Source organism: Strix uralensis, chromosome 5 (genome assembly GCF_047716275.1).
Source record: "Strix uralensis isolate ZFMK-TIS-50842 chromosome 5, bStrUra1, whole genome shotgun sequence".
NCBI classification, from domain to species: domain Eukaryota; kingdom Metazoa; phylum Chordata; class Aves; order Strigiformes; family Strigidae; genus Strix; species Strix uralensis.
The window spans coordinates 77,759,167-77,786,284 of NC_133976.1; the positions used below are offsets into that span (position 1 = coordinate 77,759,167).

Consider the following 27,118-nt stretch of genomic DNA (forward strand, 5'->3'; position numbering starts at 1 on the left):
ACGGATGATGACAAAAGCAACAAGTTGCTGTAACACTGATATGCAGCATGTGAGCAGAGAGAGGCATGTATTTGCTCTGCAGAATTCATGACACAAGTCAGGTACTTGATGTTGCATTATCAATTATGCACAAAATTACTTTAAAATTGCAGAGAGGAAAAATTACTATAAGTAGTATTTTGCAGTCTTGGCAAACAGCAAGTACTCACGTTCAGCAATTTGCTGCACAGGAAAGCCCAGGTAGAAGCTGAATTCCACCACAGACAAGTTTCTTAGCTGCTCACTGACTTCGGACCCGTTTAGAAAACCGTATCTATCTCGGACAGCAAAAACAATGCTTACGGGGCCTTGCCGAAGTGCTACCCCAGGCCTACTCAGAGTTATATTCAGTATCTGAAAAGACAAGATTGAAGTATAGTCAGCAAAATCAAAGCACTGGTATTTCCATTCCTTCCTTGACAGTCTTTTATTTTTTTTTCCTAATATGAAGGGGGAGGCAGTTCACATCAAAACAGAGGTGTTCCTAGACCAGGTTGTTTCAGCCTGCTGAGTCTCAGAAGAGGCAAAGTTACATATGAATTCCTCTTCTAAGAGTTATCCTTTAACGTCAATCATAACTCAGAGTGATCTGAAAGCTACAGTCCAGAAAATGATGAAAAAAACCTAGAGAGACAGTCAGCAAAATAAAACTACTGATAAAGAAATCTTAGACGAGTACCGAACTGTGCTGAACAGACAGGAAGAGAGCATGGTAAAGAAGCATTCTGAAAATGGGTGTTCTCTTGGTCAAAACCTCCTGCACCATGCATGCCCAGACCCTACCACTAGTTCAAAACCTTCATTTGGCACCAATGCACACAGCAACCGTGTTCATGTAGACACGGCTCTTCCAGACAATAAGCAAGTATTTAAAATAAAAGTCTGCTAAGCCAATAGTCCAAGAAATTGTTTTGCGCGTTCTGTCTTCAGTCTATCCCATCACGTTGTGTCATTCATTTGTACAGTTCTGAGCACTTTACAGCACTTTAAGTACTATAAAGTTTGTCCTTTCTGCTATGATTTTATTTTAGGGTACCACAGATGGGCATTTAAGGTGCCAGTTAAATAACACAATAAAATGTTTACTAATTTTGGTATTACAACAAAGCTAGATTAAATTTAAGAATTCAGATAGAAGAGGGAGTTGGTCTCATTAAGTTAAATTACTGACTTTCCAGGGAGTTTTAAGCTCTCCTATGTGATTCAGTACACAGCATATATGCAATACACTTCATATGTGAAGTTCCAGCAGCAGCTGCCATGGACATCATCTACTGATGTAAGTACCTTATTCTAGACCTCATAAGCAACTAGCATGTTTCCTCACATAATGGCAGAGTCCATATAACTCCTATATTCCCTAATAAGACCCCCTGAGTGGCAGTGAGACCTGAAAGTTGTCTTCCAACAAAAACATTCTAACCACACCCTACTGTGTAACAGTAAAATCTGAAGGGAATGACTTTGGTAACGGTTGGGGCAGCCTTTATATGAAAAAGTATAAACCCTATTATATTGAATAATGCTTTGGATATAAATCATCATCTTGGACCATTTTTTTCAAAAAGCTTGAAACCAGAGAGATACGTGGTGCCGTATTATTTTGTAGGGGAAGAAAATCCTGACTTCATAACAAAGCCTTATAGTTCTATATGATCTAGGTGGCAAGTGGTTGCCAGTGAACACCTAACATTTTACTGGCTGGATGAAACACGGGACAACCAAAGGTGAGGAGAAAAAGGGACAGACACAAAACATGCTGATCTTCTTACCTGCACAGTGAAGTTGTAGAACTCCTGGTGTTTGCTCACCTCCATGAATGCTGTTGTCAGCCCTTTCTCAATGCGCCGGCTAAAGTTGCAGAACCCAACATCCACATTCCGAGGGACAAACTGAAGCACTGAAGGCAAAGGGTACAAATTATTCCTATAGACAAATACTGCCATGAGAGAGAACACAGTGAGTAAGAGAATCCACGGGACTAGCACTTTTTCATGGAATTCAAGACACACATTGTCCAACACTGGGTAAAAATACAGTAGAAATACATTTTGTGTTGGTGCAGTCAATTGTCTACTCATTATGATCTGCTGCAGCAGTAATTAGATTACTGAGAGATACTAGTGACAAAATACCCACTGTCTCCTCTCGCGTACTGAAAGACCTTCGCTACATACATGTGGCTAATTTTACACAACTTGAACACTGAATCAGCCACACTGAAATCCTCAGTACTCAACAGATCAATGAAAATCTTAAGGAAAAAAGCAACAAATCTCTTTCTTGTAGACTGAAATATAGTATTTAGCTTGTCTAAAAGATCACATGTTGGGTCCATTAATGCCCATCAGTATCAGTCTAACACTCTCAAAACACCTAATTAGCAAACAATCTTTAAAAGCTAGATACATACACCTTAAAGTCCTTCACAGGAGAGAAAGTGTGAGAGTAGAAGAACGTGAGCAGGCACACAGACCTTAACTACATACTCATCTGTGGATTTCCTGATGTAGTCTTACCCAAAGAAACACTATGATTAGGTTACAGACCCTGATAGCAATGTTACACAAGGTTCAAGAACAGAAAACATATCTACTTCTATCTATATAACCATGTTAAGCAGTGGAAAAAGACATCACACCTGCGCAATTAAAGAAGTGATGTCTTAACATACAGTTATTAACAGAGCAGAAGCAACACATGAAACATACCTGAACAAAAGCACCATGTTTGACATTCATTAACTCTCTGCCTATATACTCAATCCCTGTCACTACCTCATTACGCATTCAACCAACCAGGCAGGTGGTTCTGTTATGCAAATAGGGCCTGAAGAATATTTTAAATCATACCACTGATTCTCAAAATCTATTACATAGGTAATATTTTACTTTAGATTATCAGTTGTCATAGACTTCACATAAACTGCTGCCATACAGCAGCCATGGAAAACTGAACACTACATGAGCAATCCTCCTGATCACATTATACATGAGCAGTCGATCCTCCTGCTCACCAATTCTTCTACATTATGAGAATTCTAAATAGTGGCATTTAAAGTAAACATACTTTGAAACTTGACTTAAGCATTATAAAGTAGCTGCAGTGTGATTGTATGAGTAAATGTTTCACGGAAATTTTTTTCTGTTCTCACCTTTTGAAGAAAGAAAAAGAGCAAACCTATTTTGCAACACGTCAAAAAAAGTTTCCTAAAAAAATAATGAAATTATGGGGTTAACTGTCTACAATTTATCGTCTCTCAACCATGGATCCAGGAAGTATTTCAAACAACCAAGAATTAAGATTCACTGCAGTAGAATGCAGAGTTTTGACTCCACCTTGCATACTTAATCCTAAGTGAAGAAGCGTGAATCAGTATGAAGCTACATCTCCTCCTCTTCGTGTCAGGAAGAACTCACCTGTCTGAACTTGGAATCTGTTATCTGGCACAGTGAAAGAAGGATGCAGAGAGAGGATCATGGGGGCCTCACCACGAAGAAGACTGCTGTTCACAAGCACATTTATGACAGCTACTGCCGTGTAAACAAAAGGACCTGATGTAACCAAGAAAGCAAATTTCGGGGACATCTTATAAACCTACAAAAAAAAAAGGAGAAGAAATTAGAAAAAATCTTCAATGTGAAATTTGGCAACACTTTAGACCTACACAGTCTCACGCATTTCAAAGCCACATTATCAAGAGGTAGGAAAATGCAATCTTCATTTTTCAAAGAGGGAGCAGAAGCACAAACACTCTGATAGTGTTGTGCCTTGCGGCCTTGCTCCAGTGCATCAGAGGCAACTCCCCTGTCTTAGGTGCATCTACTAGAATCTTTTCAGTACAACACACCAATCTCAACACTTCTTGATTTATCACATTCCAGCATAGTAGCACTCCCTGTTGCCTGCATCCCTCTGGAGTACGTAAGAGTTTCCATACAAAATTGCTGTTTACTCACTGAATCGTTTGCATAGCTTCTGCATTTCAGTCATATGCCTCATAGTAAATACATCCTATACCATTCAGATGTGATATGCAAGAAGCAAAATACACATAACCTGTGTTTTATGGATATAATTTTCACACTCAAGAACACTTTCTTCCAGGGAACGCTTCTGTCTGCTTATTTCAGCACAGTTACCACAATTAGAATTTTCCTCTTCCAATTCATCTCCTGACTCTGAGTCTTCTTAAAAACCCCGAGGAGACTTTAGTCATCATGTAAAAGAAATGAGATTGTAAGTTAAATATAAACCTAGGTGAATGTTTCCATGAGACATTCTTATCCACCATTTCTCTTTCACCTAAGTAAAAACAAACTGAAGGCTTTTATTCATTTAAACATATTGCAGTATCTTCTCTCCTTCAGAGAAACTCAATATCAAGGATATGTTTCCCCAGCATTATTTTTTTCCTCTTTGGTTTACTCCCCCAGTTTGCTTTATTTGCCTAAGGCAGTCACACTAAAATATTTTGAGATGTCCAACATGACGGACTCAGAAATAATAAAAAAAATAATCTAAACCAGAGACCCAAAGGTTTTGATAAATGTGCACCTCTTAGATGAAGAGATACTGGCACCTTGCAGGCTTTGTGCTGGTGAAGGGATATGTTAGATATCCTCAACTTCAGATGAGCCTTTTAGAAGAGCACAGTGCTACTTAAATTGTGACCCACATGTTCCTTACTGGTATTTCTGCAACAGCATGAAGTGAAGGCAATTGCTGTTTAGATAGCAAGCAGCTCTTTCCTGTCCTCCAGAAGCCATGCATTTTAAAGAGATCATCTTCACCAGAAAAAACTGTCTCAATAGCAGAAGGAAATAAAAAAATAATCTATGCTGCTCATTATTCATTTCTTCCTTCTTAGTCCACAAATATATGCAGCATCCAGCTTTTATTTTAAATGGATTTAGACCCACAGAACTCAAATTTGTTTGATATGAATAATATGCGCAGCTCTTTTCAGTTCCTCTTATCTGAAATTTTATCCTTTTATCTCAGGATGAAATGATCTCTGCAGTTTCAGTTTGTCAAACGGAACCAGCAGTTACAATGGGTAAGACATGCCAAAAGAGAGTTGCCCGTTACTTGCAAAGGAGACTACTTAAAAGGCAAGAAAATGAGGAATTAGAATTACAAATCTCAGTACAATTTGCTGGTGATTTCTAAAGCAATATATGCTGAGGAAGAGAGGCCTAGCGTAACCAGTGTATACTTATACACTAGAGTGAGGTATTTCAGACAAGAAAGCAAGCCTGCGATAGCTAACTCAGCTGTCTCCATCTCCGACCTGTTGCAGTGCACCACAGATGCAGTGAAAGTAGCCTACTTCGAGCACATACCTGCAATTTTGCATCACCTTTTTTGTCTTAACAGCTAACACTATTTCTCTTTTGTGCTTCACTGCAGCAGGAGAGAGAGAGCAACTCCAGAAGAATGGAAATTTTTAAAAAGTAACTTTAAAATGTAATTTTGAGGTAGGTAGCTTAGAACCACTACCGGTCAAAACAATAGCTATTTCTGCTTGAGATGTTGCAGGGTTGTCTACAGTTAGCTCTCTACAACCTAATTCAGATGACAGGAGTAACACAGCCATGCCAGCGTGATGCTGTCTATAAACTAATTCACAAAGAAGTTTGCAAAGTTATCTAGAATAGATGAGCATAGCTCAGGACTCTTGATTCACGAATGAGAACAGCCCTTCTTGGCACAGCTCCGACAGTTCACAAACCCAGCCGTCCATCCAACCCTCTCTTGGAGGTTTCACCTCTACTGCCAGGACAGTTAGATGCTAACAGATTAGCTAGCTGAACCACTACATTTCAGAGTGCCACCTATTAAACAAGTATAAATTTCTTATCTTAACACTTTGGGCAAAAAAGGCGGAGAAGCACACAAAACTCCACATGCACTTTGGAGGCATTCTCACAGCAAAAGCAGAAACCTTCAGGAGGAGCAGAGAACTCTTACACCACCTCAAGTTAAGCTATCCCTTCTCCAAAGTGCGACAGTTAATCCAGCTCTGCCGTTTCCACAACACAACCTATCACATTCAAAGTTACCCTCACAAGAGAGTGCTTCTAGTACAGAAAGTTTTCAAGCCTCGATTTACTAGAAGCTAGAAGAGTATTTGGGGAGAACATCATTGTGTGCTTACTTTGTCCCTTATGATCTTTCCTAAGTATTTGCTATTGATTATTGTCTGCTCAAATATTTGATTAGATGCACCTTTGCTACAATCTAACCCATGCCTACACTCCACTGTATTATGTTGTGTAAACATCTGGCAGAAAGCATAAACAACCAATTTCCTCACCACCACCTTACTAAGCATCCTGTAAAGAGCCTGCAGAGAGCATGTAACTTCCTGAAGATGGGCTACAAAGGCTTACAGGTCTTAAAAATGGAACAAAGCTTCTGTTTCTATGCACTTTAGGATCCTAATGCAACAACTCTCTCACCATTTTTATACACCTGAATGGTACCAGCCAGAATTTCAGCAGCAGTGAGCAGCGATAAAGCCAGCACAAGTCCACAAGGTGGCATCTTTGAAAGAAGTATTTAACTGCCTGACAGTGAGCTGATCTCCTTACTTTAAGGCAGAGGTTTACTGATTTTAGATTACAGAAACCAATATGCTAAGGACAGGCTCAAACCCCCACATTAAATACAGCAACAAAGTGGCCGAGGTATACATGAAACTGCACGATAAAATTTCCAAGCACAAATGAGGCTGGCAAAAAGCTTTTTCCTGCTGGCATGAACTTAATGGCACCAGGGGTCCTAACAGCAAGTCACTGCCAACACTATTTTATTTCACACCCCACTGCAACAAAGCTGAGTCAAAGGAACATTTTATAACAGATCTTACCCAAGTGTCATAAGGTTTACATTAGAGAAAGTTGACAAAAATGACCCTTATTCAAACAATAGGGTCTTGTACTTTTGCAGATGCAATACATCGATACCAACTGGAAATGACTTTAAAATTTTAGGTTATTCTCACTTTGCTGTAAGGACTTTTGCTAGGAAAAAATTGACAAAAGTTTTTTTCATTAGGCAGGATTCAAGCCTCCCTCTTTTTTTTCCACTTCAACAACTCAATGCTTGAAATAATAAAGCAGCAGAGACCAAAGTTTCAACTGAAAAAGTTGGGAAAAAAATGTTTAATCCTCCTTTCAGTGTTAAATTTTGTTTTGTAGTTAAAGTGAGCAGCAGCTACATCCACCATTGCCATGGATTTTATTTTTAAAGCATACATTACTACAAAGTTAAATTTAACAAGACTGTCTCCTGATTTACTGTGCATTACATCACAGCAAGGGAACAACATCTGTGAGCTGTAACAGGAGACACAGTAAAAAAGCAGCTTAGAGAAGTGTACTGCTTTACCATAACTTGCAAATGTACACATGGTTCCTGGGTACTCTTGACTAACAAAACTCAGGTCTGTTTGATTAATTAGGTTTAGCAATATAGACAAATTCAGTTTAAAATTTTGCATTACATCACCACTCAACATACTGATATTATAGACAGCTCTTTTTTTAAAATAAGTTTTGTTAGTACTCCACTGTTAGAGGTGAAGACATTTGCTAGTGATTATTTTTAGTGCAAAACCCATACCCAAGGCATCACAAAGAACACAAACGATAGCAGCATTCTAGTATAAAATAAGCATAACTGATTCTACAGAGATGTTTCCTCCTTTTGATAAAAAAGAATTTGCGAAGAATGAAGCTGGACTAACTGCATTATTTATAAAAACAGTTGCTTCTGAGAAGCCTTAGGGCCAAAACATCCTATTGAGAGCTTTACAAGGCAATAGCAGGCATGAAAGGAAGGAATTTAAAGGATAAAAATATAAAGAAGCAGGATATCAAATGTTTGCTCCAATCAACCTTCAAATGTTTAGCAACGGATTTTGTCTTACTACTGTTACTATTAAGAGGGTAAGCGCTTCCATATTATTGAGGCATATAAGGTCACTGGAAATTAGTGTAGTTCTATCATCATGAACTTTTGACTTCTGCTTGACTAGGCCAGTTTGCACAATCTGAAGGTATAATTCAGAAACCAGAAGAAAAACCTCTTATTTACGAAAAACCCTAAAAAGCTTATGAGCAGGTATTGCTAAAGGGACCTAAACTACACATAATTTATAGTGGCAGCTCACCGTGGCTGAAGTTTGGCAGATATTTGTAACACTCCTATCTTGACTGAGTAACAGAGAAGTATATTCTCAAACATCAGTTGTTTAATTACTGAGAGCAGTGATTATGGTAGGAGTTGTCAAAACACTGTCTCCCCACACAGATCGGCAAGCAGAAGTTAAAGGCACCAAGGGATTCTGTGCATGGAGAAACTCAAGTTATGTTCAACATTCAAACTGCTACTTGCATTAACGTCATAATAAAAATGAGATCATAGACTCAAAAAGATAAAAGATAAAGTAAGTGTGTGGGCTATCACAACTGGATAAATGCTGACATGAAAAAAAGCAAGTGCAGCTGAACCTGCACCTACACCAGTAATTCCATTAAAACATTTTGTTCTGTCCCCAGTGTTGAAGTATCTGACTATACAACAATAATTTGTAGTTTGGGTACCCCCAAACTACCTCTACAATCTTTTCCTCTCAGATAGAGGTGGGGAACAGAGCCTTTAAACCACAAGCACTCACTCTGAGGTTAGGAAACAACACTGAAATATTGCTCAGATGACTCCTTGAACATCAAAGCAGAGGAAGCTTTCAAAAAAACCCAAGAGCACAGCAATTCCTGCAAGTGGGGGAAGAATTGGAGTCGCACCTATTTAAAGGCTTAAAAATAACGTCTTACCATTGCACACCTGATTTTTTTTTTCTCTGCCTTTTCATCTGCCAAATCCTGCATTTGGGATTCCACCACTTTCCCTGCAACTGCTGATGGCCTCACAACATAAAATAGCACAAGACTGTGCAGAAGGTTTTGTTTAGCTTAAGGTGGTAAGTATATAATTAGCTAGCAGAAGAAACAAAACTTTTGAACAGGTATTCTGAAGGGTAAAAGCTTCTCAGCTCAGTTTCAATTCACCAGTCAAAGGAGGTGAGCAGTAGAGGTGGGGCACTGCTTGCCCACCTCTGGCAAAACCAAGAAGGGTCTGTCCTAGAAAGCAATGACATTCTAAAAGTAAAAAAAGCTGATGTCAAATTCACATTAAAAAAAAAAACCAAAAACCAAACCGTGACTAACATTTAAGTTAGAATAAACCTCTCTCTGGTATAGTACCATGTGGGTTGTTTCTAAATCACTGTTTTAGCCTGTGAGCTAAAACCACTCTTCTATTATACTGATCAAGGAGTACTTGTACACACTTCATACCACTTACCTCTAGCTCTACTGGTCGCCTGAACTGAACTCGGAGCACTTCTCTGATGGATTCACTGACATTTTGTAGAACAGCTCTTCGGGCCAGCACTGGAAATTAATGTCAGTCAGTAAATACATTTTAGCTTCATCTCTTGGGCTTTGGTTCAAAGCTGCTTTTTCAATTGTGCAATGCATGAAAAAGCAGGCAATGAGACCAACTGCATCAAATGGGTACGATGATGGACAAGGAAACAGGTAAGGGTGTGACTGTACCCTAAAAAGTGACTGTACATACAGTTTAAGGAACTCCAGGTTTATTTTCTCTCTCGTTTTGCTTTTCCATATCTAATGTCTTTAGCATTCTAGTAAAAGAATCTTCTAAAGAGCCACTGAGGCATTCAAACTGGATCTTAAAGTTGCGGCACATTCAGTCTGACCTGTGCACGAGCCTGCTGTCATAACACAGTTAAAAGTTTTGTAGGCAATGCATGGAATGCAGATGAGGTCAGAAAAAAAGCCACAGAAAATATGCATCTACTTTTCTCTTAAATAGAAAATAAACATACGTGACATTAATTACTGAAAGAGTAAAAAACTGCTTAAAAAACCCCACATCCCTATGGATGTCATGTCTGTTACAGTCAACACTTGAGACTGTGACTGTGATCAAGGAAACAACTCAAAAGTGTTGTGTTGTCAACCTGCATTTACTTTCCATCAGTAACTTGCCTACAGAACCACTCAAATTACAGGTTAAAAAAATCTTCATCACCAGCATAGCCGGTTCACCTTTGTATCTGGAGGATGATTATGCTTATTTTACTTTACATATTGCAATCAAATCTTAAGGGCAAAATGTGTTGCTTACCACAGAACATGCAGCACTTACACAGCTGCCCTGGATTAGTTTTACTGGTATTGTTTTGTTAACAAGCTAGGAAGAGGTAGGAAAACACCAAAAAAGCAAACACAGATGCTGAGACAATTTCGAAACACACTAACATCACTTTTTCTGGTTACAAACACACCAAATCCAATTGAAGTAAGTATGGGAGGAGGGAAAATATAAACATAAACTAGTATGTAAAATTATAAAAATGGTAACAAAACCCAAACGTTTTTTAAATAAACTCTCCTCTTTTATATTACAACATTACCTCACACGCAGGGTTTTTTTACGAACAGCAGCAACAACTGAAAGGAGAAACTTACTCAGTCAGAACATTTAATAGTTTGGCAGAACAGTGCCATGACAGGAACAATCATTTACAACCCATGAAATGATAAAGCAGCCTCTAATTCAGCATACTTGTATATAGGCATCAGCAATTTTAGAAGACAATTTCATTCCCTGTGCAGTGTAACGTATATGTAACTCACTAACACAACATACTTCATTCAAGTGAATTCTATTATTTTCAAGAGTAAATGATAAATCAAAGCTTTTACAGCTGTTTACCTAAATTTACACTGTATTTTCTTTGAAAGGTTCACCAGCTAATTCAAACCTGCAATTTAGCTAGCGTGTCACATTAGAGTGGCTTCTGAAAAAATAAAAACGTTAGGAATATCTTACCCGCAGTGACTAAGTAAGCATCGGGAACCGTGATGTCGCAGACGTAGGGCTGCCTGGTAGTGGTCACAGCAGAGGTTATCACCACGGGTTCAGATGGAGTAGTTGCTGCCAGAGGGGTAGTGGAGAATGTCCCCAGGCTGCCTGCAGCAGTTGTGCCACGGCTGCCTGTGGCACTGGTGGCAGTGGTCGTGGTCATGGGGACAGTCGTGGGGGCAGCCGATGCATCAGTACCAGCAGTTACACTGCTGCCTGCTGGAACTTCATATCCAGTGGGAGAGCTAGAAGTTGGAGGAAACTGCGTGGGAACAAATGACGTGGTTGCAGACAGAGATGCTGTAGGAAAGGGCATCACGCTGCTGGTGTCGGCATGTGACGTCAGGTTGTCAGGGTCTGCAGGAGGAAGGGCTGTGTGGGCACTGCCCTCACTGCGCGACGTTAAAAGCAGCGTGGGGCTAACTGTAGCACCAATATCCTCATCAGAAGCTGGAGCAGTTGAGAGCAGAGATGAAGATACATTTAAGACAGGAGTTGCCGGAAAGGTAGTAAACAAAGAGATCAGATTTGTTTCATTGAGCAAGATGCTGCTGGTAACAGACTGGGTGTCGGAAGCGGGCAGCACCAGGGTAGGAACCACGGAGTGAGAGGCGGAGAGTAAAATCTCCAACTGAGAGGTAGCTCCTGTAACAGCTGAGGTAAACACAACTTCAGAGCCCGCTGGCAAAACTGAGGGTGCTTCCAGGACCACAGATGACTCGGAGTAAAAATCTGATGACGGTGTTATTTCAGGTATATGTGCACCTGGAGCAGAGGATGCATTTGAATAGAAATATGACGTTTGGCTGAGAGGGAACTGAGAAACCTTGATGTCAGTGGCAGAGCTGACAGTGGTAGCTAAATCCCAGCTGAAAACATCCTCAGAAAGTACTGATGTCCCAGTCAACAAGGTCTGAGGTAAGAGTGTTGATAAATCACTTTGCATTACAAAGTAAGAATTTAGCATGGCTGATGATAAAGACAAGTAGCTAGGTTCAACAAGAAATGGTGTTGATAAAAGATTGGATGGAAAATCTGAAATATTTAAAGATGGTTCCTCCCTTGTAGATGTCTTGTCAGGCAAAACCACAGATTCCGATGGCATTAATTCTGGCAACTCCAACAAAGTTGTATGACTGACTGCAAATGATGCTGCCGGCTCACTCAGGGTAAAGGTAGAGTCAAACAGAATGCTGGTGGCACCAGGAAGTTCTACATGAGAGCTTGGTGTCAATGAAACTGTTTCCAGAACAGGGAAGGAAAACTGGGCAACAGAGATGTTCAGCGATGTTCCTTCAGAGAGCTGATGGTAGGAAGGAGAAATTGTTATAGCTGTTCTAGTGCTAAGGACAGTGTCCACAGTGCTTAATAAAAACACGCTTGAATCTGGGATTTCTGCAAATCTTGAAGATAATGAAACAACTGGTCTTGATGGAAAAGAAGTATCAAAAGTCTCAGGTGTAGGCTCCTCTAATTCGTACCCCTCAGTAATTATAGTTGTAAATGGAGTTATGCCTTGTACTTCAGAGGCTTTGATGGTCAAAGCTTCAACATCATCGCCTGAGCCTACATCATCTTCTGGGGAAAAGCCTGCTTCTGGCAGAAGTGAAACTGAGTCACAATACAGACAAGAACTGTATGATCTCGTGAAAGGCACTGGACTCATGAGCTCACTGACAAGCTCTGATTGACTTGGTATTTCTGAACCAGCAGGCAAATTTGGTGCTGTTCTGGAGAATTCATGTGTAAACAGGCTGGCATTAAGAACCGTATTAGAGTCTGTAGAAATGGCTGATGAGTGAGGCGGGAAAGACGCAAGTGGAAGACTACTAGGAAACAAAGCAGGCTCAGCACTGGCTGATGAAGCTGGTAGGGCCGAGGGAATGCTTGGAGTGGGGAGGGTCCCTAGACTGAGAGTTTCTACGGCCCTGCTACTCACATCAGCGTAAATGTCACCATATGGGTCTGAACTTTGTTCTGTGGCATCTGGGGTCACAGGGCTAATTTTATCCAGCAGCTTGATATGAAGAGGCAACCCTTCTGAAGCAGCCCCAAAAGACACAGCTGTTGAACTTGCATTTATGTTTTCCCGCACTGCAACTCCCACCTCTGAAGGAATGGAAGTGAAATAAAGAGCTGTATTTGGAGGGTACAACAGCAAGTCTCTGCTTGCTGTTAGCATTTCACTATCTGGTACAAAAGGCTTGAGTTCTGTAAGAGCGTTACTGCGTTCAGGGACAGCGCTCAACGGAGTCTTTTGCTGTGCTGATTCTGAGATATCATATGGTGAAAAAAGGACTGATAATGAAGGTGTTAGCAACACTGTTTCTAACATTTCTCTTGGTGGCTCTACTGTATTAGCTGAGTGATGATCTGTTAAAACTGCAAAAGACTTCAGTGGAGGAGTCCACTGTGCCTTTGGGAATGAGCTAATAAATTCATCATCACTTAAGAATGCCTCATTGCTCGTTACGGAGACATCTACCAACGGCGTATTTCTCCCTTCTGAAATCCTGACCATTTCTTCTTGGTTAAATAAAGTCACATCAAAGGGAGTGGTAACTGATGATAAAACCGTGTGAAGGAAGTTACTTTCTTGGGACTCCAAAGTACTTTTTGCTAAGGCCATTTGTGTCCTGCTGCCTGATATGCTTTGGTGCATCTTTGAGTCCATTGAGAAAAAGGAAAAATTTTGCTGCTCCAAGGATCTCTCATCTAAATAAAGAGGGAGAGAGAAAAACAAAGACCCAAACCCACAATATTAGCACAGGTAGTAAGATTGTAATGAACAAACCTCACACACAGTATTTCTGGAGACAACTGCCCAGAATTCAAGGGCTAAGTCAAAACCTCTCAATAAGTGAAAAACCCCCATGAGCGAGTCAGTACAAATAGTAAGATGCCCTGTGAAACTCCATTCTCCGGAAACAAGCAGGACAGCATGAGCTCAGGAAGTGGCTCCCTCTTACCTATGCAAGGCCAGAGTGCAGGACAGCTAATGGTCTCACCAAGTAAACAAACCAAAAAGGGTAACAAGGAACAATGCAGGGGAAAATTCTGTATAACTTTAGGTCTCCCGCTTTCCTTTACTATCACTTCATTTCCTCTGGTTCTATTTTTTCTTAATACTAAACTCACTAGCAGATCTGTTCTTTTTCAAGGACCAGATCCTCCCTCTCAAATCAGAAATGAGTGACACTTAGGAGAGATGAAGAGGGGTTTCCTTTACGTTAAGTAAATGTGGACCTGATATCAAGAATTTGCTAAGTAACACATCCAGTAGTTATGCTTACATTGTCAGCCATTCATTTAACTTCTGGCCTTGTAGCAGTCAGTGACAAATTGCTTCATTACACAATTGCCATCTTTATTCACAACCCGCTGCAGGAGTACTCTGTTTATAGGCCACCTGCAATAAAACTTTCACCGCTCCAGTTTGCAGAATTCAAGTAGAAATAGCCAGGTTCAAACATGATGGAGAAAAAGCTAAGAATTCATCAGGTGTTTTAACAAAATACTTGCAAAAATCATGTATGAATACTATTTGTATAACTTGACTATAATTCCTCCTCTCTCACAAAAGTGTTTGTGGGTTACAGAGAAGATCTGTATATAAGCTTTTCCAACCACGGATGCGTTTTGCAGAGAAAAGGTCGATTATTGCTTGAGTACTTTTCTGAAATGTCAAGACTGGATTAGTAGCTTTCAGAGCTGAATATTAAAGGAAATCACAGAAAACTGCTGCAGGATATTTTTCAAGGATACACACAAAGGCTTCATCCTTAAATTATCTATCCCACCTGATCATCCTGTTTTCATACGGGAGTGTCCACACAGTGCTGCTGGAACCTACGGGCAACACACATTAAAAGGCAGGGGGCGGGGGGCAGGAGGGCAGAAATCCCATCCAGTTAAACCACCAGGGATCAGTTTAAAATAAAAACGAGCATACACAGTATAAAGTGTCAGACCGTGATACAGTACACTGCTGAACTGTAGCTACATTTGTAACCCTTTAGAGGATGCCTTGAACTCAGTAACCCGTGGTACATCTTGCAGGAGTAGCTCACCTATCTGTTACACACTGTTGTCAGTCTAACAACACTTTCCAAAGGTGATAAACTGCTGTACTCAACCCCTCCTCCCTGGTCTGTTTGCTAAATTCCCTGACACATTTCAAGAGCTGACACACCAACTTGATAAATTTTGAAGCTGCTGATCCAAAAAGCACAATTACAAGAATTAATGCACAGAGCTAATACCACTGTACCACTAATCACACCAAATCAAATATGAGCACTGTGATTATATACTTTATTTTACAGATCTCATGCACAATGTTTTGCAGCATAGCCAACACTACTCTCTCAAGTAGTCCCGATCCATTCTCTCCTGAAACTCACTGTAGGCATTGCCAGCTTTATGATGCTTAGTTGTGGTGTGATGATAAAATATACTGCCTTACAACGCTCTCAGGGCAAAAAAACAGAAAAGAAAAACCAGGTACACTCTTGTAAAAGCTATGGAAGACAAATACCCAAGTCCATCCCTGACTTCTTCCATGGAGGTCAGTGCAGCAACCATGGAGTAACAGCTTTCACAAGCAGTTAACGTAACAAAGTAGTTTCTAGCAAGCACAGAAACAAAACATGGACCCTGAGTCAGACCCATTTGCTGACCAAAAGTTGTTCAGTGTTTTCCCCTTGCTAAAAGTCTCCCTAGCCTCGCTCCTTCCTTTGACTTAGGCTTCCAGCCTTTATTTTACTCTTTGTGACATTCTGAGTAAGCAGGGAGTTATTAAAGGAAAATACTTGCAAGGCTATGAAACTAACACTGCCAAAATGAATCACTTCTCTCCCTATACGCATGCACAATTCCTTATAGCCAGCCCTCTAAAATCCTGTCCACCTTGGTCACGCTTTGGACACCTAGTGCTTGCTTACAGTGAATTCCAAATTGCAGGCAAACATGCTAACAGGTAAAGTTCTTCTTGTCCATCATGGCTTCATGTTGCAAATTACTGCGGCAGTAACGCAAGACATCTGCGTTAGCTTCAACACATAAAGCATGGTAAACATGAAATTGCTACACGTGACAGTTGATATGACCAGCAAAGGTGAATACATACTAATTAGTAACTGCACTTTTAAACACCTATCTCCACAAATCTTTGACCCAAAACTAGAGATGATTCCACAAACAAAACAGTCTGACCGCCTATACACGCCTATGCTGTGTATCATCTTCCTTAACCCACAGAGAGCTCCCTTTATCTTTGCTCAACTTGATGGGGAGCTGTCACAAGGCAAGATCCTGCTGGAAGTGACTACATGTCACAAAGATGTTCTGAAGAGTTACTTAGACCACCATCAACTGTCCAACAGACATGCATAAGATTGCAAGGGCAATCTTGGCTTTAAATTTGTTTTGACTTCAGAATTAAGATTTTCTTGACACTCTGCTAATATTTCTTCCTTGAAAGACATAAATAGCAAATAACAATGTTGTCATACACCTGTGCCTCTTAACGTAAAGAATTCTGTCACTGACACCAGGAAGGGAAGAACACAACTTCTGAAAACGACGTTTCCTTTTTTTCAGGAAAACACACCATGTCTTGAAAAAGTTACAAGCTATAGGACAAGCTAAGAGCATTGTTACTTGAGGTAAGTGAAGTGGGAAAAATTCACTTGTGCATATAGGATTTTGAAACAACAACTCACCAAGTTTGCAAGCCAGCGTTCCATGCTATTAGCTCTACTGAGCATTTTAGAAGGAAGAGCCATCAGTGATATGCCATTAATGAGACAAATTATTGTTTTCTGTCACCTCCAGAAGAGCAGCGTACTAGTTGAATACTGCTCGTCAGGACTGTGCGTGCTCTTATGCAGAGCAGATGGGATGTGCGGCAGATGTGCCTGGGAACAGCCAGACAGCCCACAAAGAGGAAGGAAAAGCAAAGGAAAAAGGGAAGGAGGTGAAGGCACACCACAGCATGACAATCACACCCTCATCAGCGCAGACCAGCCGATCTGGTTACACCATGGGACAAAGAAAGCAGACAGATTGCACGTGTTCTGGTGTATCTCAATGCCACAATCGCACAAAGCTATTGATGAATATCTATGCTGACTTGTTTGTTTGCACAGCTGTTATTGCTGGGTAACGGTTTCCCCATCCAGCAACTGTACCGCTGTTGAGTGAGACAACGGTCTCAGGATGACAATCAGACAAGCCAAACTCCGCCAAGCTGATAACATTATGAAAAAGAATAGATAGCTTATGAAGCAAAGCTGTGATCCCAAGCTATAGCAAAGGGGAGGAAAGGAGAGCACTTGTGTCAGGGGCCAGGGGGAGGCACAGATGGCACCAGTACAATGCCTCAGCTCAGACAATGACATTTGGACACGGGAGGAGTGACAGCATAGGAAATGTGCTGATGGGCTTGGGGTGACGAGCTCTCTGCTGCCCCTCCAAACTGTTCAGAGCCTAAACAAAATTCAGAAGTAATGAAACCTGGCACTGAACATGACGACCCCTTCAGCTACCAAATCCGTATTTACAGAAGCACAGCCATGCACCCTGAACACTGGTGAGGGCCATAACACCAGCACAGCACTCTCCCATGACTACAGCAAAGGACTGCTGCAATCTATAGACTTCTTCAGTGACAAAAATGTACCGTGTCGGCTTGTGTTCATAAACCAGGAACTAGTCATTTTTCCAGAAAGCAATTAGAGGGATGCAGTTTTCATCCTTCCTGTAGCTGCAGTGCTGAAAAGTAATGTCTGTTCTATACTCTATAAGTTAAAAAGGATGATTTTCTAAATATATATTTGTAATAACACATGCATCTATTCATATGTTGTCATATTTTCATATTTCATTTATTTAGAATAAATATACTTTCAAATATTTTTAAATGCAGGATCCAAGATGTAATCTCACCTCTGCCACTAATCTCTCATGGGACTTCAAAAACTTTGCATCACCCTTCTGCACTCTGCTATTAAAATGTGGCAATTGTACACTATCACAACTATATGTATCTATTAAAATCAGGTAATTTCCTATATTATGAAGATGATAAATTATAGATGATCGGTACAGGTATGACAACAATGAATAAAACAGAAAAGTCTTTACTTGTGATAAAATTAAACCTTGAGGATGGAACTAGTAATTTTTGCTCTTATTTTTGAGAAACTAAGTAACAGCCAATAAAGTTTGCAAACACAAGAAAGTGCCTGCAGACTAGCAGCAAACCAGTTCAAAACATCTCACTGCAAAAAAAACGATCTTCTGTGTACTAACACAACAATCTACAAAATTAAATTTTAGCACCTTCATTTTTTAGGCAAGGAGCAAAATTGTTCTTTTAGTGCTGCCCATTGTTTCAGAGGCATTTTAAGGTAAAGAGGCAACTGATGCTACATACGCTCCAAATATTATGGGAAAATTCCTGTTAACTAACTAGATAACAACAGTTCCCAAATTATTAGGATTAAAGCTATGAACTCACTAGGAATATTCACCACTTGAAACAGCTCCCTGACTATGGGGTAGAGTTGCACATCACATTTAAGGGAAGCTTTTAACAACATTTTTTTAATTTAACTTTTTCTTTGAGAAACAGAATGTAAGAAATTGAGATAACTGAACCTCGCGTAGGACAAAGACCACCCAAAGGTAGAGAGAATGATAGATGCAAATGTATCTGAAAAAAAATCATAACTCTTCCTCATACGGCTTAACACTTAGTAACTTTCTAATTTATTTAACAGCATTTAGTTCAGCTTCCATCAAAAAGAGCTTGTATGCATTAGGTCATTGCAAAGTATTTACACAGTTCTCTTGAGTAAGCCGCTAACTAAATTTCTTAGGTATCTGGCTTACAGGAAAATACCAGCCACAGAAGCATGTGCAGCTGAAAAATCTGTCTGCTTTCTTCTCTGGGAGGCATTAAGCATGGATTGAACAGTGACAGTAATCACCCTGGCACACAAAAGCCAGGGAGAGGAAGGGATGGGAGCCTGCACCATTCCTCCTTTCCCGAGCTCCAGCTCCCAGCCCCTCTGTGGGGCTCTGGGCAGCTTTTGGAAGGTTCTGCTCCCCAGAGCACGTGCTGCACCCGTGTCCAATGCTCCCTTGGGGCAGCACACACTTCGGCTGTGCAAGGGACACAAATCATCCAGAGTCCTAACAGCTGTTTCTCAAAGAAGCTCATTTTCTTATTCTAAAAGATCGAGAATATCTCCATCATTTACCACAAGCCCTTCGGAATTTTAACTAATTAAGCTGCTTGTACCAGCTGAAAGGCTAAAAGAGAAAGTTAAGAAATAAAAAAAAAAATCATGCTAAGTCTTGGCACTCTTTTGCACTACAGTTGAAGACAAAATTTCATAATAAATAGAAAAAATTGTATTAAGAGAAAAAGAAGTGTTAATAGGAAGCATGCAAAGTGAGTGCCTACGTACATGCACGCTCACTTTTGCACACTCCAGGTTTCAGTACATAGCCAAGAAAGAAGAGGAACATCTTGAAGTCATTCTTCATCCACATGCAAACAGATGTGGCTCAGCTGCTGCCCAGGTGCAAGTATAGAGGAAACTCCCCCTCCTGCACAGCAAACGAGCACAAGCTTCGATCTCTGCACAAGGAGAAAAGATGCACCAAAGCACAAAGGGAAGGGGCAAAGATAAGCCCTTGGCTGCTTGCCAGCAGAGCTGATGAAGACTTTGTAAAGAAAGAGCTCTAGTAGAAGGCAGTCTAACTGCATTTCATACCCGAGTCTAAAAATACATCAGGACACTCCTCATCAAGTACTGCATTTGAAAACCAATACCAATGAAGCTATAATACCAGGCACTAGCATCTACATTTTCTTCCTTATCCAACACTAAAAAAACACGCAAAACTTCCTTTAGGACACTTTCTCTGGTAACCATCATGTTAAAGAGCTGTAGGCAGTCTGGGATCCCAACTTCCACTGCAGAGCCGATGGAACACCTCCATCAGAAAACTTGCCACCTATGTTCTGATCCAGGAATCTTCCTAACATATCTACTGCTGAGGCAGAACAGGACTCTAGTAGTTTACAGTAAACGGTAGATTAGAAGAAAAAAACCCACAGCTTCTCTTTATTTAATACCACTGTAACACATTCTCTTTTGCACAAAAGAGAGGAAAAACCTTGCCACTCAAGTGAAGCTTTTTGTAACACAAAAGCTAACAGCACACCACCAGATCAGGCAGTAAGGGCAGGAGAGCATACAGATGGGGAGAGCGTGAACCACCCCACCACCCACTCCACAAACGCAAGCACATGGTGAGATCCACCCTCCCAAACAGTATTAGTACTTTTGAAAAATCACAACTTTTCTAACAAGTGGGCTGGGAACAAAACCCATGCACAGAACAGTTTGTCATGCCTACACAACACCTGCAGACCCAAACCATACAGAAATCCTCACTCATGGAACTGCAGAAAGCTTTTACAGCACCAAGATGCCTCGCGCTGACAGTCCCTCTCAAGAACTGCTCTGAACAGATACCCAAATGCAGAGGTGAGAAAGCAAATTGGCCATGACAATTCACACTATTTCAAACATTTCAGGGGGAAGAAAGGTAGATGCTTCCCATACAGAAGCCTTCTGTGGCCACTATGTGTTCCTACAGACCATCACCCACAGTTGAGAAAAGCAATGGCTTCATGCAGAGCTCAGTGCTCTAACATGACCGTCTGGCTGGCCATGCATGCGCACACACAGAAAACTGCAAATCAAATCACAGTTCAAAGTGTAGCATTCATGCTTTTTTGGCATTTAGTTGTATATGACATCATCATGTGGGAAGCCATATGTAAGGGATAAAGTACACAAACTTGAATTGGCTTTACAAATGTTAATTCTAAGAAAAACTCTCATCATATTTGCTCATCATGATAACCAGGTCACATTTTTAAAAAGAAAAGGCTTTCTTTCCCCCCGTCTTTTTTTTTTTTTTTTTTTTTTAATTGCTCTCTCCACAGTAACTTGATTTTTAGTCTCTAAAGAGCCAGTGTCACTTTTCATCCAACCAAATGACTACTGAGAAGCTTTCTGTTTATGCTCAACACTGCAGCGTCCCCCAAAATGCAGATCCTGGAGGCTTTTGAAAAGACCAATTAAATTTATATTAGCCTCTCTTTTCTGCAGATGGCATATCAGTGAGTAGTATTTTGCACCCAATGCATACAAAGACTTTGTGCAAAAAATACATCCTTAAAACAAAGTAATTTTTGTTTCTTAAATTACGTTATCACTACAAAATCTCTAGAAGCAATGAAATGACAGAGAGCCTGAAGACAAGAGTAACTGCCTAATTAAAACAGAGCCTATGCTGTATCCTAGTAACCCAGTTATCCACAGGGACTCTCTTCATTGACATATATCCTTAACTGTGCCATGCTGACAAAGGAAAAATACCCTTGACTGAGCTTTAAGTTGTTCAGGTCAGCAGGCTCGTTGCTCCAAAACAGTATTAGTTCAAGGAATAAATGGAAGTCCCAACCTGCAACACCTAAAAGCAGCTCCTTTAGGAAGTTAATTCACAAGAATTTTGTTACACAAAGCATGATGAAAAAATCTGGAAAGACGTGATTTTCAACTGGTATAATACCCTCACTCTGTATTGAACTCACAAAACAACAACTTCATTGCTCCAGGGCCAGATTGTAACAATATGCCTGTACATGCTTAATTTTTCAAACAGCTGTATATGCATAAGCAAATAATACTGAAAAGCTCTTGCACAGTCGGATATGAAGGCATTTAGTGGTACTCGCAGCATGTATCACTCAGCAAATCAAGTCACATGAGAGAGAATCTGTCAATGCATTTTCACAAAAAAAAAAAAAAGAGATTTCACAGAAAAGCTGGGGAACAGAACAGAACAGTCCCAGCTACCCCAGCCTTTGGGGCTGAAACGAAGTGCTCACCAAGAGCTGAAAACATAGAAAGAAGAGAGACACACAAAGAGATGGGACAGAAGTTCAAGTAGTACTCAGTTTAAGTAGAGGTTTGAAATAAGTTACCTAAGGTTTTTCTTTACAACGTGCAAGTGGTTATTGGCCTTGACCTCACTTGGAAAAGGAGAAATCTCCTAAAAAAACCCTGTAATAAATGAGTCGCTGTAATACCAAAGATCAAGCTTCTGCCATAATTCATATCCACAGAACTTCCAGAAGACAATCCCCTATCAAAATTACTAGGGGAGAGAAGGCAACACAAATATTATTTCAAATAATAAAAAACAAACAACAGCAAACAAACCAATAACCAAAACTGCCCCTTCCCTATAGGCTGTCAGGCTTAGGCATCCACTGCATGACATATGCAAATTCAAGGCAAATATCCTTACCAGAGATTCTGGAACTGCACTAGTTTTAAGAATAATTATGAAAGTAGTATGTTTCCGTGTGCAAGTATCTCAAGATTTAGCAATTAATTCTGGTCTTTTTGTCTTTTTCTCCTTAACAACATCCTCAAAACATGACAAGTAAAGAAACTGAAGTTGCTAGTAGCTTAAGAGGAATGAAACTTGCCCAAAGCCTTTTCTTCCATGTACTTAATTCAATAGAACAGACCTAATCACCGCTCTCAGAGCACTCTGCTGGAAACAGGTTATCCTGAGCTACTGCTGTCCAAGCTTTCAGACCTGGGGCCAAGTTCATGACCAACACAAATGAGTTCAACTCTACCCGCTACAGCAAAGTTGCATCATCTTTTCCCAGCGCTGAAGCTGGTGCTGTGAGAACACAAGTTATTGGCCATAGAGTAACACCCAAGACACTGAGGCGTGAGTCCTCTATTTCTTGGTAGTCTTAGTTGCTCAAGATGCATGTGGCACTCCAAACTTAAGAAGCTGTGGACACTGAAGTCCCCAAGTCCTAGTAATAAGACCGTCCTGTAAAAAGAACCGCAGTTTCTGCACGGCCCTAGAAACTTCATGGCCTCAGTTACAATAGAAACAACAGAATGAATAAATAACATGTTAACAAGAGTGGCAGAAATAAATCAGAAAAGGATCTGCTGTAGGAAACAATGAATACATAGATAATCCAGAAAAGAATCTAAGGGAAGTACAAATATGCATAGGAGAACCAGAAAGGTAACAAAACAAGTGTAAAGGACACAGAAATATATGGGAGTGGAGAGCATTATGTATTATTATACGGGGCAGTCTGCTCACAGCATTTTTTTTACAGGACAGTATCTCTTCAGGAACATCACAAAGTAAAACTTCCTAATTAACATATTGGGAAATACACTACAAAGCCAACAATAAAAAGGAGAATCAAGGAATCTCCTCTTATCAAAATGTAACACACGCAAGACAAATAAGAAACAAACAACTTCTTGGGAAACAGACCAGTTATTGTGCCTTTCCCAAGCAAGACTAGTAGCAGAGAGCAACTGAAACCTGTTTCAGAACAACTGAGCATTAAAGAAACCGAACAGCCACAGCACAGCCATGCTAGTCTTGGAGGAGATGTTTTTGTTCTAACTGACATTTATTAGCAGCATGAAAGAAAAAATATTTTCCTTAAAGCAAGAGGCGAAAAGGAGGCAGGCAAGGCATCATACACAACAACAGTCAAGCTCTGCCACATTCAGTAATAATCACTGCACACTCCTCATCTGGGCTGCCATAAAGCATCCCATTAAGATTAGATTTTCAAGATCCCCTAGTACAGCACTATGAGATTAGCTGTGAATTGCTGCCAAAGTGAATGATGACACTGAAGAGATGGTCCTCTTAAGTCCTTACTAGGACCGTTCCTGGTTCTTAAGCTCCCTGGGTCATCCCTTCACTTCTCCAGAGGCTCTACTGTGTAAGGTTGCAAAAGGTTCCAGTGCACCTCCATGACTGTTCAGTAAAGCTACAGACACAGGAGTCAGTGAGGGGTTAGAAATTGCAGCACATACTGATTAAACACAGACCTATATGCACTACTCCATTTGTTACAGATCACACTCTTAAAGGTATTCTCCACTGAAAAAACCTGGGCCAGGATTAGAAGCTCCTCAGATGAATCTCACATCTGGTTAAAACCATGCTGATTCTCATGCACACTGGAGAAAGCAACTGGGAAACAGGGTTGAAATGCATTCTGGCTGCATACTCTCCAAGACAAAGACAGTAAAAAAAAATAAGTATCCGAGAACAGTAAACATTGGTCTCATGACAAAGACTACAGGCTTCTCTTGAATTGGCATTTGTTTCGAGATGATCTGATCTGCATTTTAGGACAACCTAGAAGTTTAACCCAGAGAAGCGTTGATGAGTTCCTTCCTTATGTGGGACTCCTCAGGACAGTACACTATTTTTGGAAGCTGAAACAGATACCCCTTAGATTCTGAACGGAACTTAAAAGTAGGGCTTTTCATTTATGATGCTGTCAATAGCTTCAACCTATCTACTTAAAAAATAGCATCACATTGAACCTGGTGAAGCACTGAGTTCCTCAGGTGCTACTCCTCAGAACAGCACGCTATGTTTGGAAGCTGAAACAGCTACCCATTGGATTCTAAACTGAATTTAGAAGTTGTGGGTTTAATGTCAAGAATAGCTTGAAAAATATCACTGCATTGAAACCGGGCCTCCGTAGTGTGAATGGGGCTGACGGTGTTCTCCACAAGATACCACACATTTGAAGCATCTCCCTTCCCTTTCCAAAATATTCCAAGAGCAAGGATGTCATTACATCTGTAATGAGAGAAAAGGCAGAACTGTGGGTGAGCAAGAGTTCAGTTTTACTGGGAATCGTGACACAAGTTCAAGAATAAAAACACAAAGGACAAGCAAGGCTGATGCACATTTATTTGCATATAAATGCAAATAAATAGATATAATTTTCCAAAATAAAGGACAGACCCCTTTCTGATCAAACACACATAACTGTTCTCCTTTATTGCATGCTTAGTACAATTTAAAATAATTGTAGGCTGCTTCTGTTGATTTTTCAAAAAAAATTGGCTTATGCACATCACGTCTCCAAACAATAAAAATGAAATGAAAATGACTGCACATGTTAATAACTACTTTCACTTTTATTCAAATAATGTTAAAATAAACAGTATCATTGGATAAAGAAATAACACCAACATGATCATTTCCATAGTGTATCAGTCTTAGGATATTTACTGTTCAGAAGAATTCTATCTGCAGTGAAACAGGTTCAAAAGAAAGGGAAAAGAAATACACTAACATCCTCTACTTGGTTATCGGTTACTTCAAATGGAATATTTACAATGTACATGAATGTTGTTTGATGTGCCCTTTGCAGAGCTGGAAAATCCACTCCTGCCTTAAATGAAAGAGGCTGCTAGAGGACAGCACATCGGGTATAACCAGACATTCTCTTAAGAGCTGACCCCAGCTCCTGTATGTTGGGATTCTACCCCTTTCTGAGGTGAAAGAGCTGAATTAAGAGATCCTGGATGACTGTTGATGCATTCTTCCCCTAATATCCTAATCCTAGGAAATAACATTATTCATAGTAACTGTATGTCCACACCTTAGAAACCACAATAGAAGTACCAAGATGAGATACCCCAAATGACAGATTTTTTTAAAGCAACTACATCAAGAACTTTTCAATAAAAAAAAAAATTATCTCAAGAGGAAATACTTTCCTATGGAAAAGAATAGCACCCAGTAAAAGAGGATAAAGTCTTCTATATCAAGCCAATTTCAATTAGTTGTGAGGCTGCATCATGCAGATGGCTATTTTCTTCCCTTACAACAAAGAGCTTGGCCTTTCACAAGTCACACTGCTTAAGTGCCCATGATCGAAAACGGCCAGTGTTTCTGGATCAGGTCACAACACAGATACTTTGTGCTACTTTGCCATGTACAGGCAAACTAGTATAAAACTTTTATTTATGCTAAAGGAAAAGCAGGTCAGTGTTACACAAGTTATGAGCTACAGTTTACTCTATTTCACTCCCTGTGGTTTTAAACCCCCCTCCAACAGTCACTTGGCAATGGACTTCTAGCCTAATTATCTCTAATGGCGATATTCCTACTATCCCACTAATATTCTCCTGCTATAAACTGACCTAATATGGAGACTGGCAGGAGTAAAGTTACCATTGACCTAAGGCATCATTTCTCCAGTTCTTGGATAGAAAAAAAAGCACTTTGATGGGGGTTTCCCCCAAATAAGTATAAGAAATAATCCTGAAACAGAGAGAAATTTCTACTTTCTTTTTAAGTGGACCAGTTGGGGCTTAAAAAGGTCTAAAGAAGAGAATATTTTGGAATACCTGAGCTTGATCATCCTTTGCTTTTAACCTTACACTGGTATTCGCATACCTGTAAAGTGCTGTTATCCTAACCTGGGAAATTTTGCACACAGCACACAGAAAATAACTGCCCACACAGAGAATTTGGTCCATTAACTAATATTGGTCTCATCCAGGAAAGGAGCATGGTACAGAGAGAACCTGTTAATTAAAATGGAAAGAGAAAACACGCTGGGAGTATGATAGTTTGAGCTTTGCTCTCAAATGCACTATATTTAAACACTCCTATTTGCAATGATCTGAACCCTATTCAACCTTTGGAATAAGATTTTTTTTTCTTTTCTGTGCGGGCTTTTTCCTGCAGGGCCAACATTATATGGCACTCAGCACAGTGGTGCAAGCAAGTTTAGCCCCTCCAGTGCAGCCCTGTGCAAAGCACCTTGAGTGCTGTAGGAAATGGAGTGCTCCTCACCCAGCTGACTGCACGGGGTTCTGCAGGAAGGCGGACAAACACAAGTTGGTTGTCTCACACTGTGATATTAAAAAAGGAAAAAAAAAAAAAAAAAAAGAGCTTTACATGTGACTGTATTTCATTTTGGATGCTGTACTTAAAGAAAAATATTGTTTAAATATAAAGAATCCAAAGAAGAACACTAGAATGGACAGAGGTTCTCTACTGGGGAAACAACAGAGAAAGTTGGGATTAATCATCCTAAAGGAAAAGTAATTACAGGGGGAAGGAAAGGTACCATAATAAAATGTGCTGATTGTTTTTATGCCATAACTTTACATGTGCTAAGAGGAATAATCTCTTTTCCACATCTATA

At 40.2% G+C, this 27,118-nt stretch overlaps 1 protein-coding gene across 3 annotated transcripts in view; it reads right to left on the reverse strand.

Moving 5' to 3' along the window:
* The window catches only part of KIAA1549 (KIAA1549 ortholog), a 154,614-nt gene that overhangs the window by 69,818 nt on the left and 57,678 nt on the right, over nucleotides 1-27,118 (reverse strand). For all 3 annotated transcript variants that reach the window (XM_074871830.1, XM_074871831.1, XM_074871829.1), the window contains exons 2-6: nucleotides 10,969-13,716; nucleotides 9,412-9,500; nucleotides 3,459-3,636; nucleotides 1,812-1,939; nucleotides 210-393 (exon numbers count right to left, since the gene is read on the reverse strand). In XM_074871830.1, coding sequence (XP_074727931.1) covers nucleotides 210-393; nucleotides 1,812-1,939; nucleotides 3,459-3,636; nucleotides 9,412-9,500; nucleotides 10,969-13,716 — 3,327 coding nt within the window. The remainder of the gene's footprint in view (nucleotides 1-209; nucleotides 394-1,811; nucleotides 1,940-3,458; nucleotides 3,637-9,411; nucleotides 9,501-10,968; nucleotides 13,717-27,118) is intronic.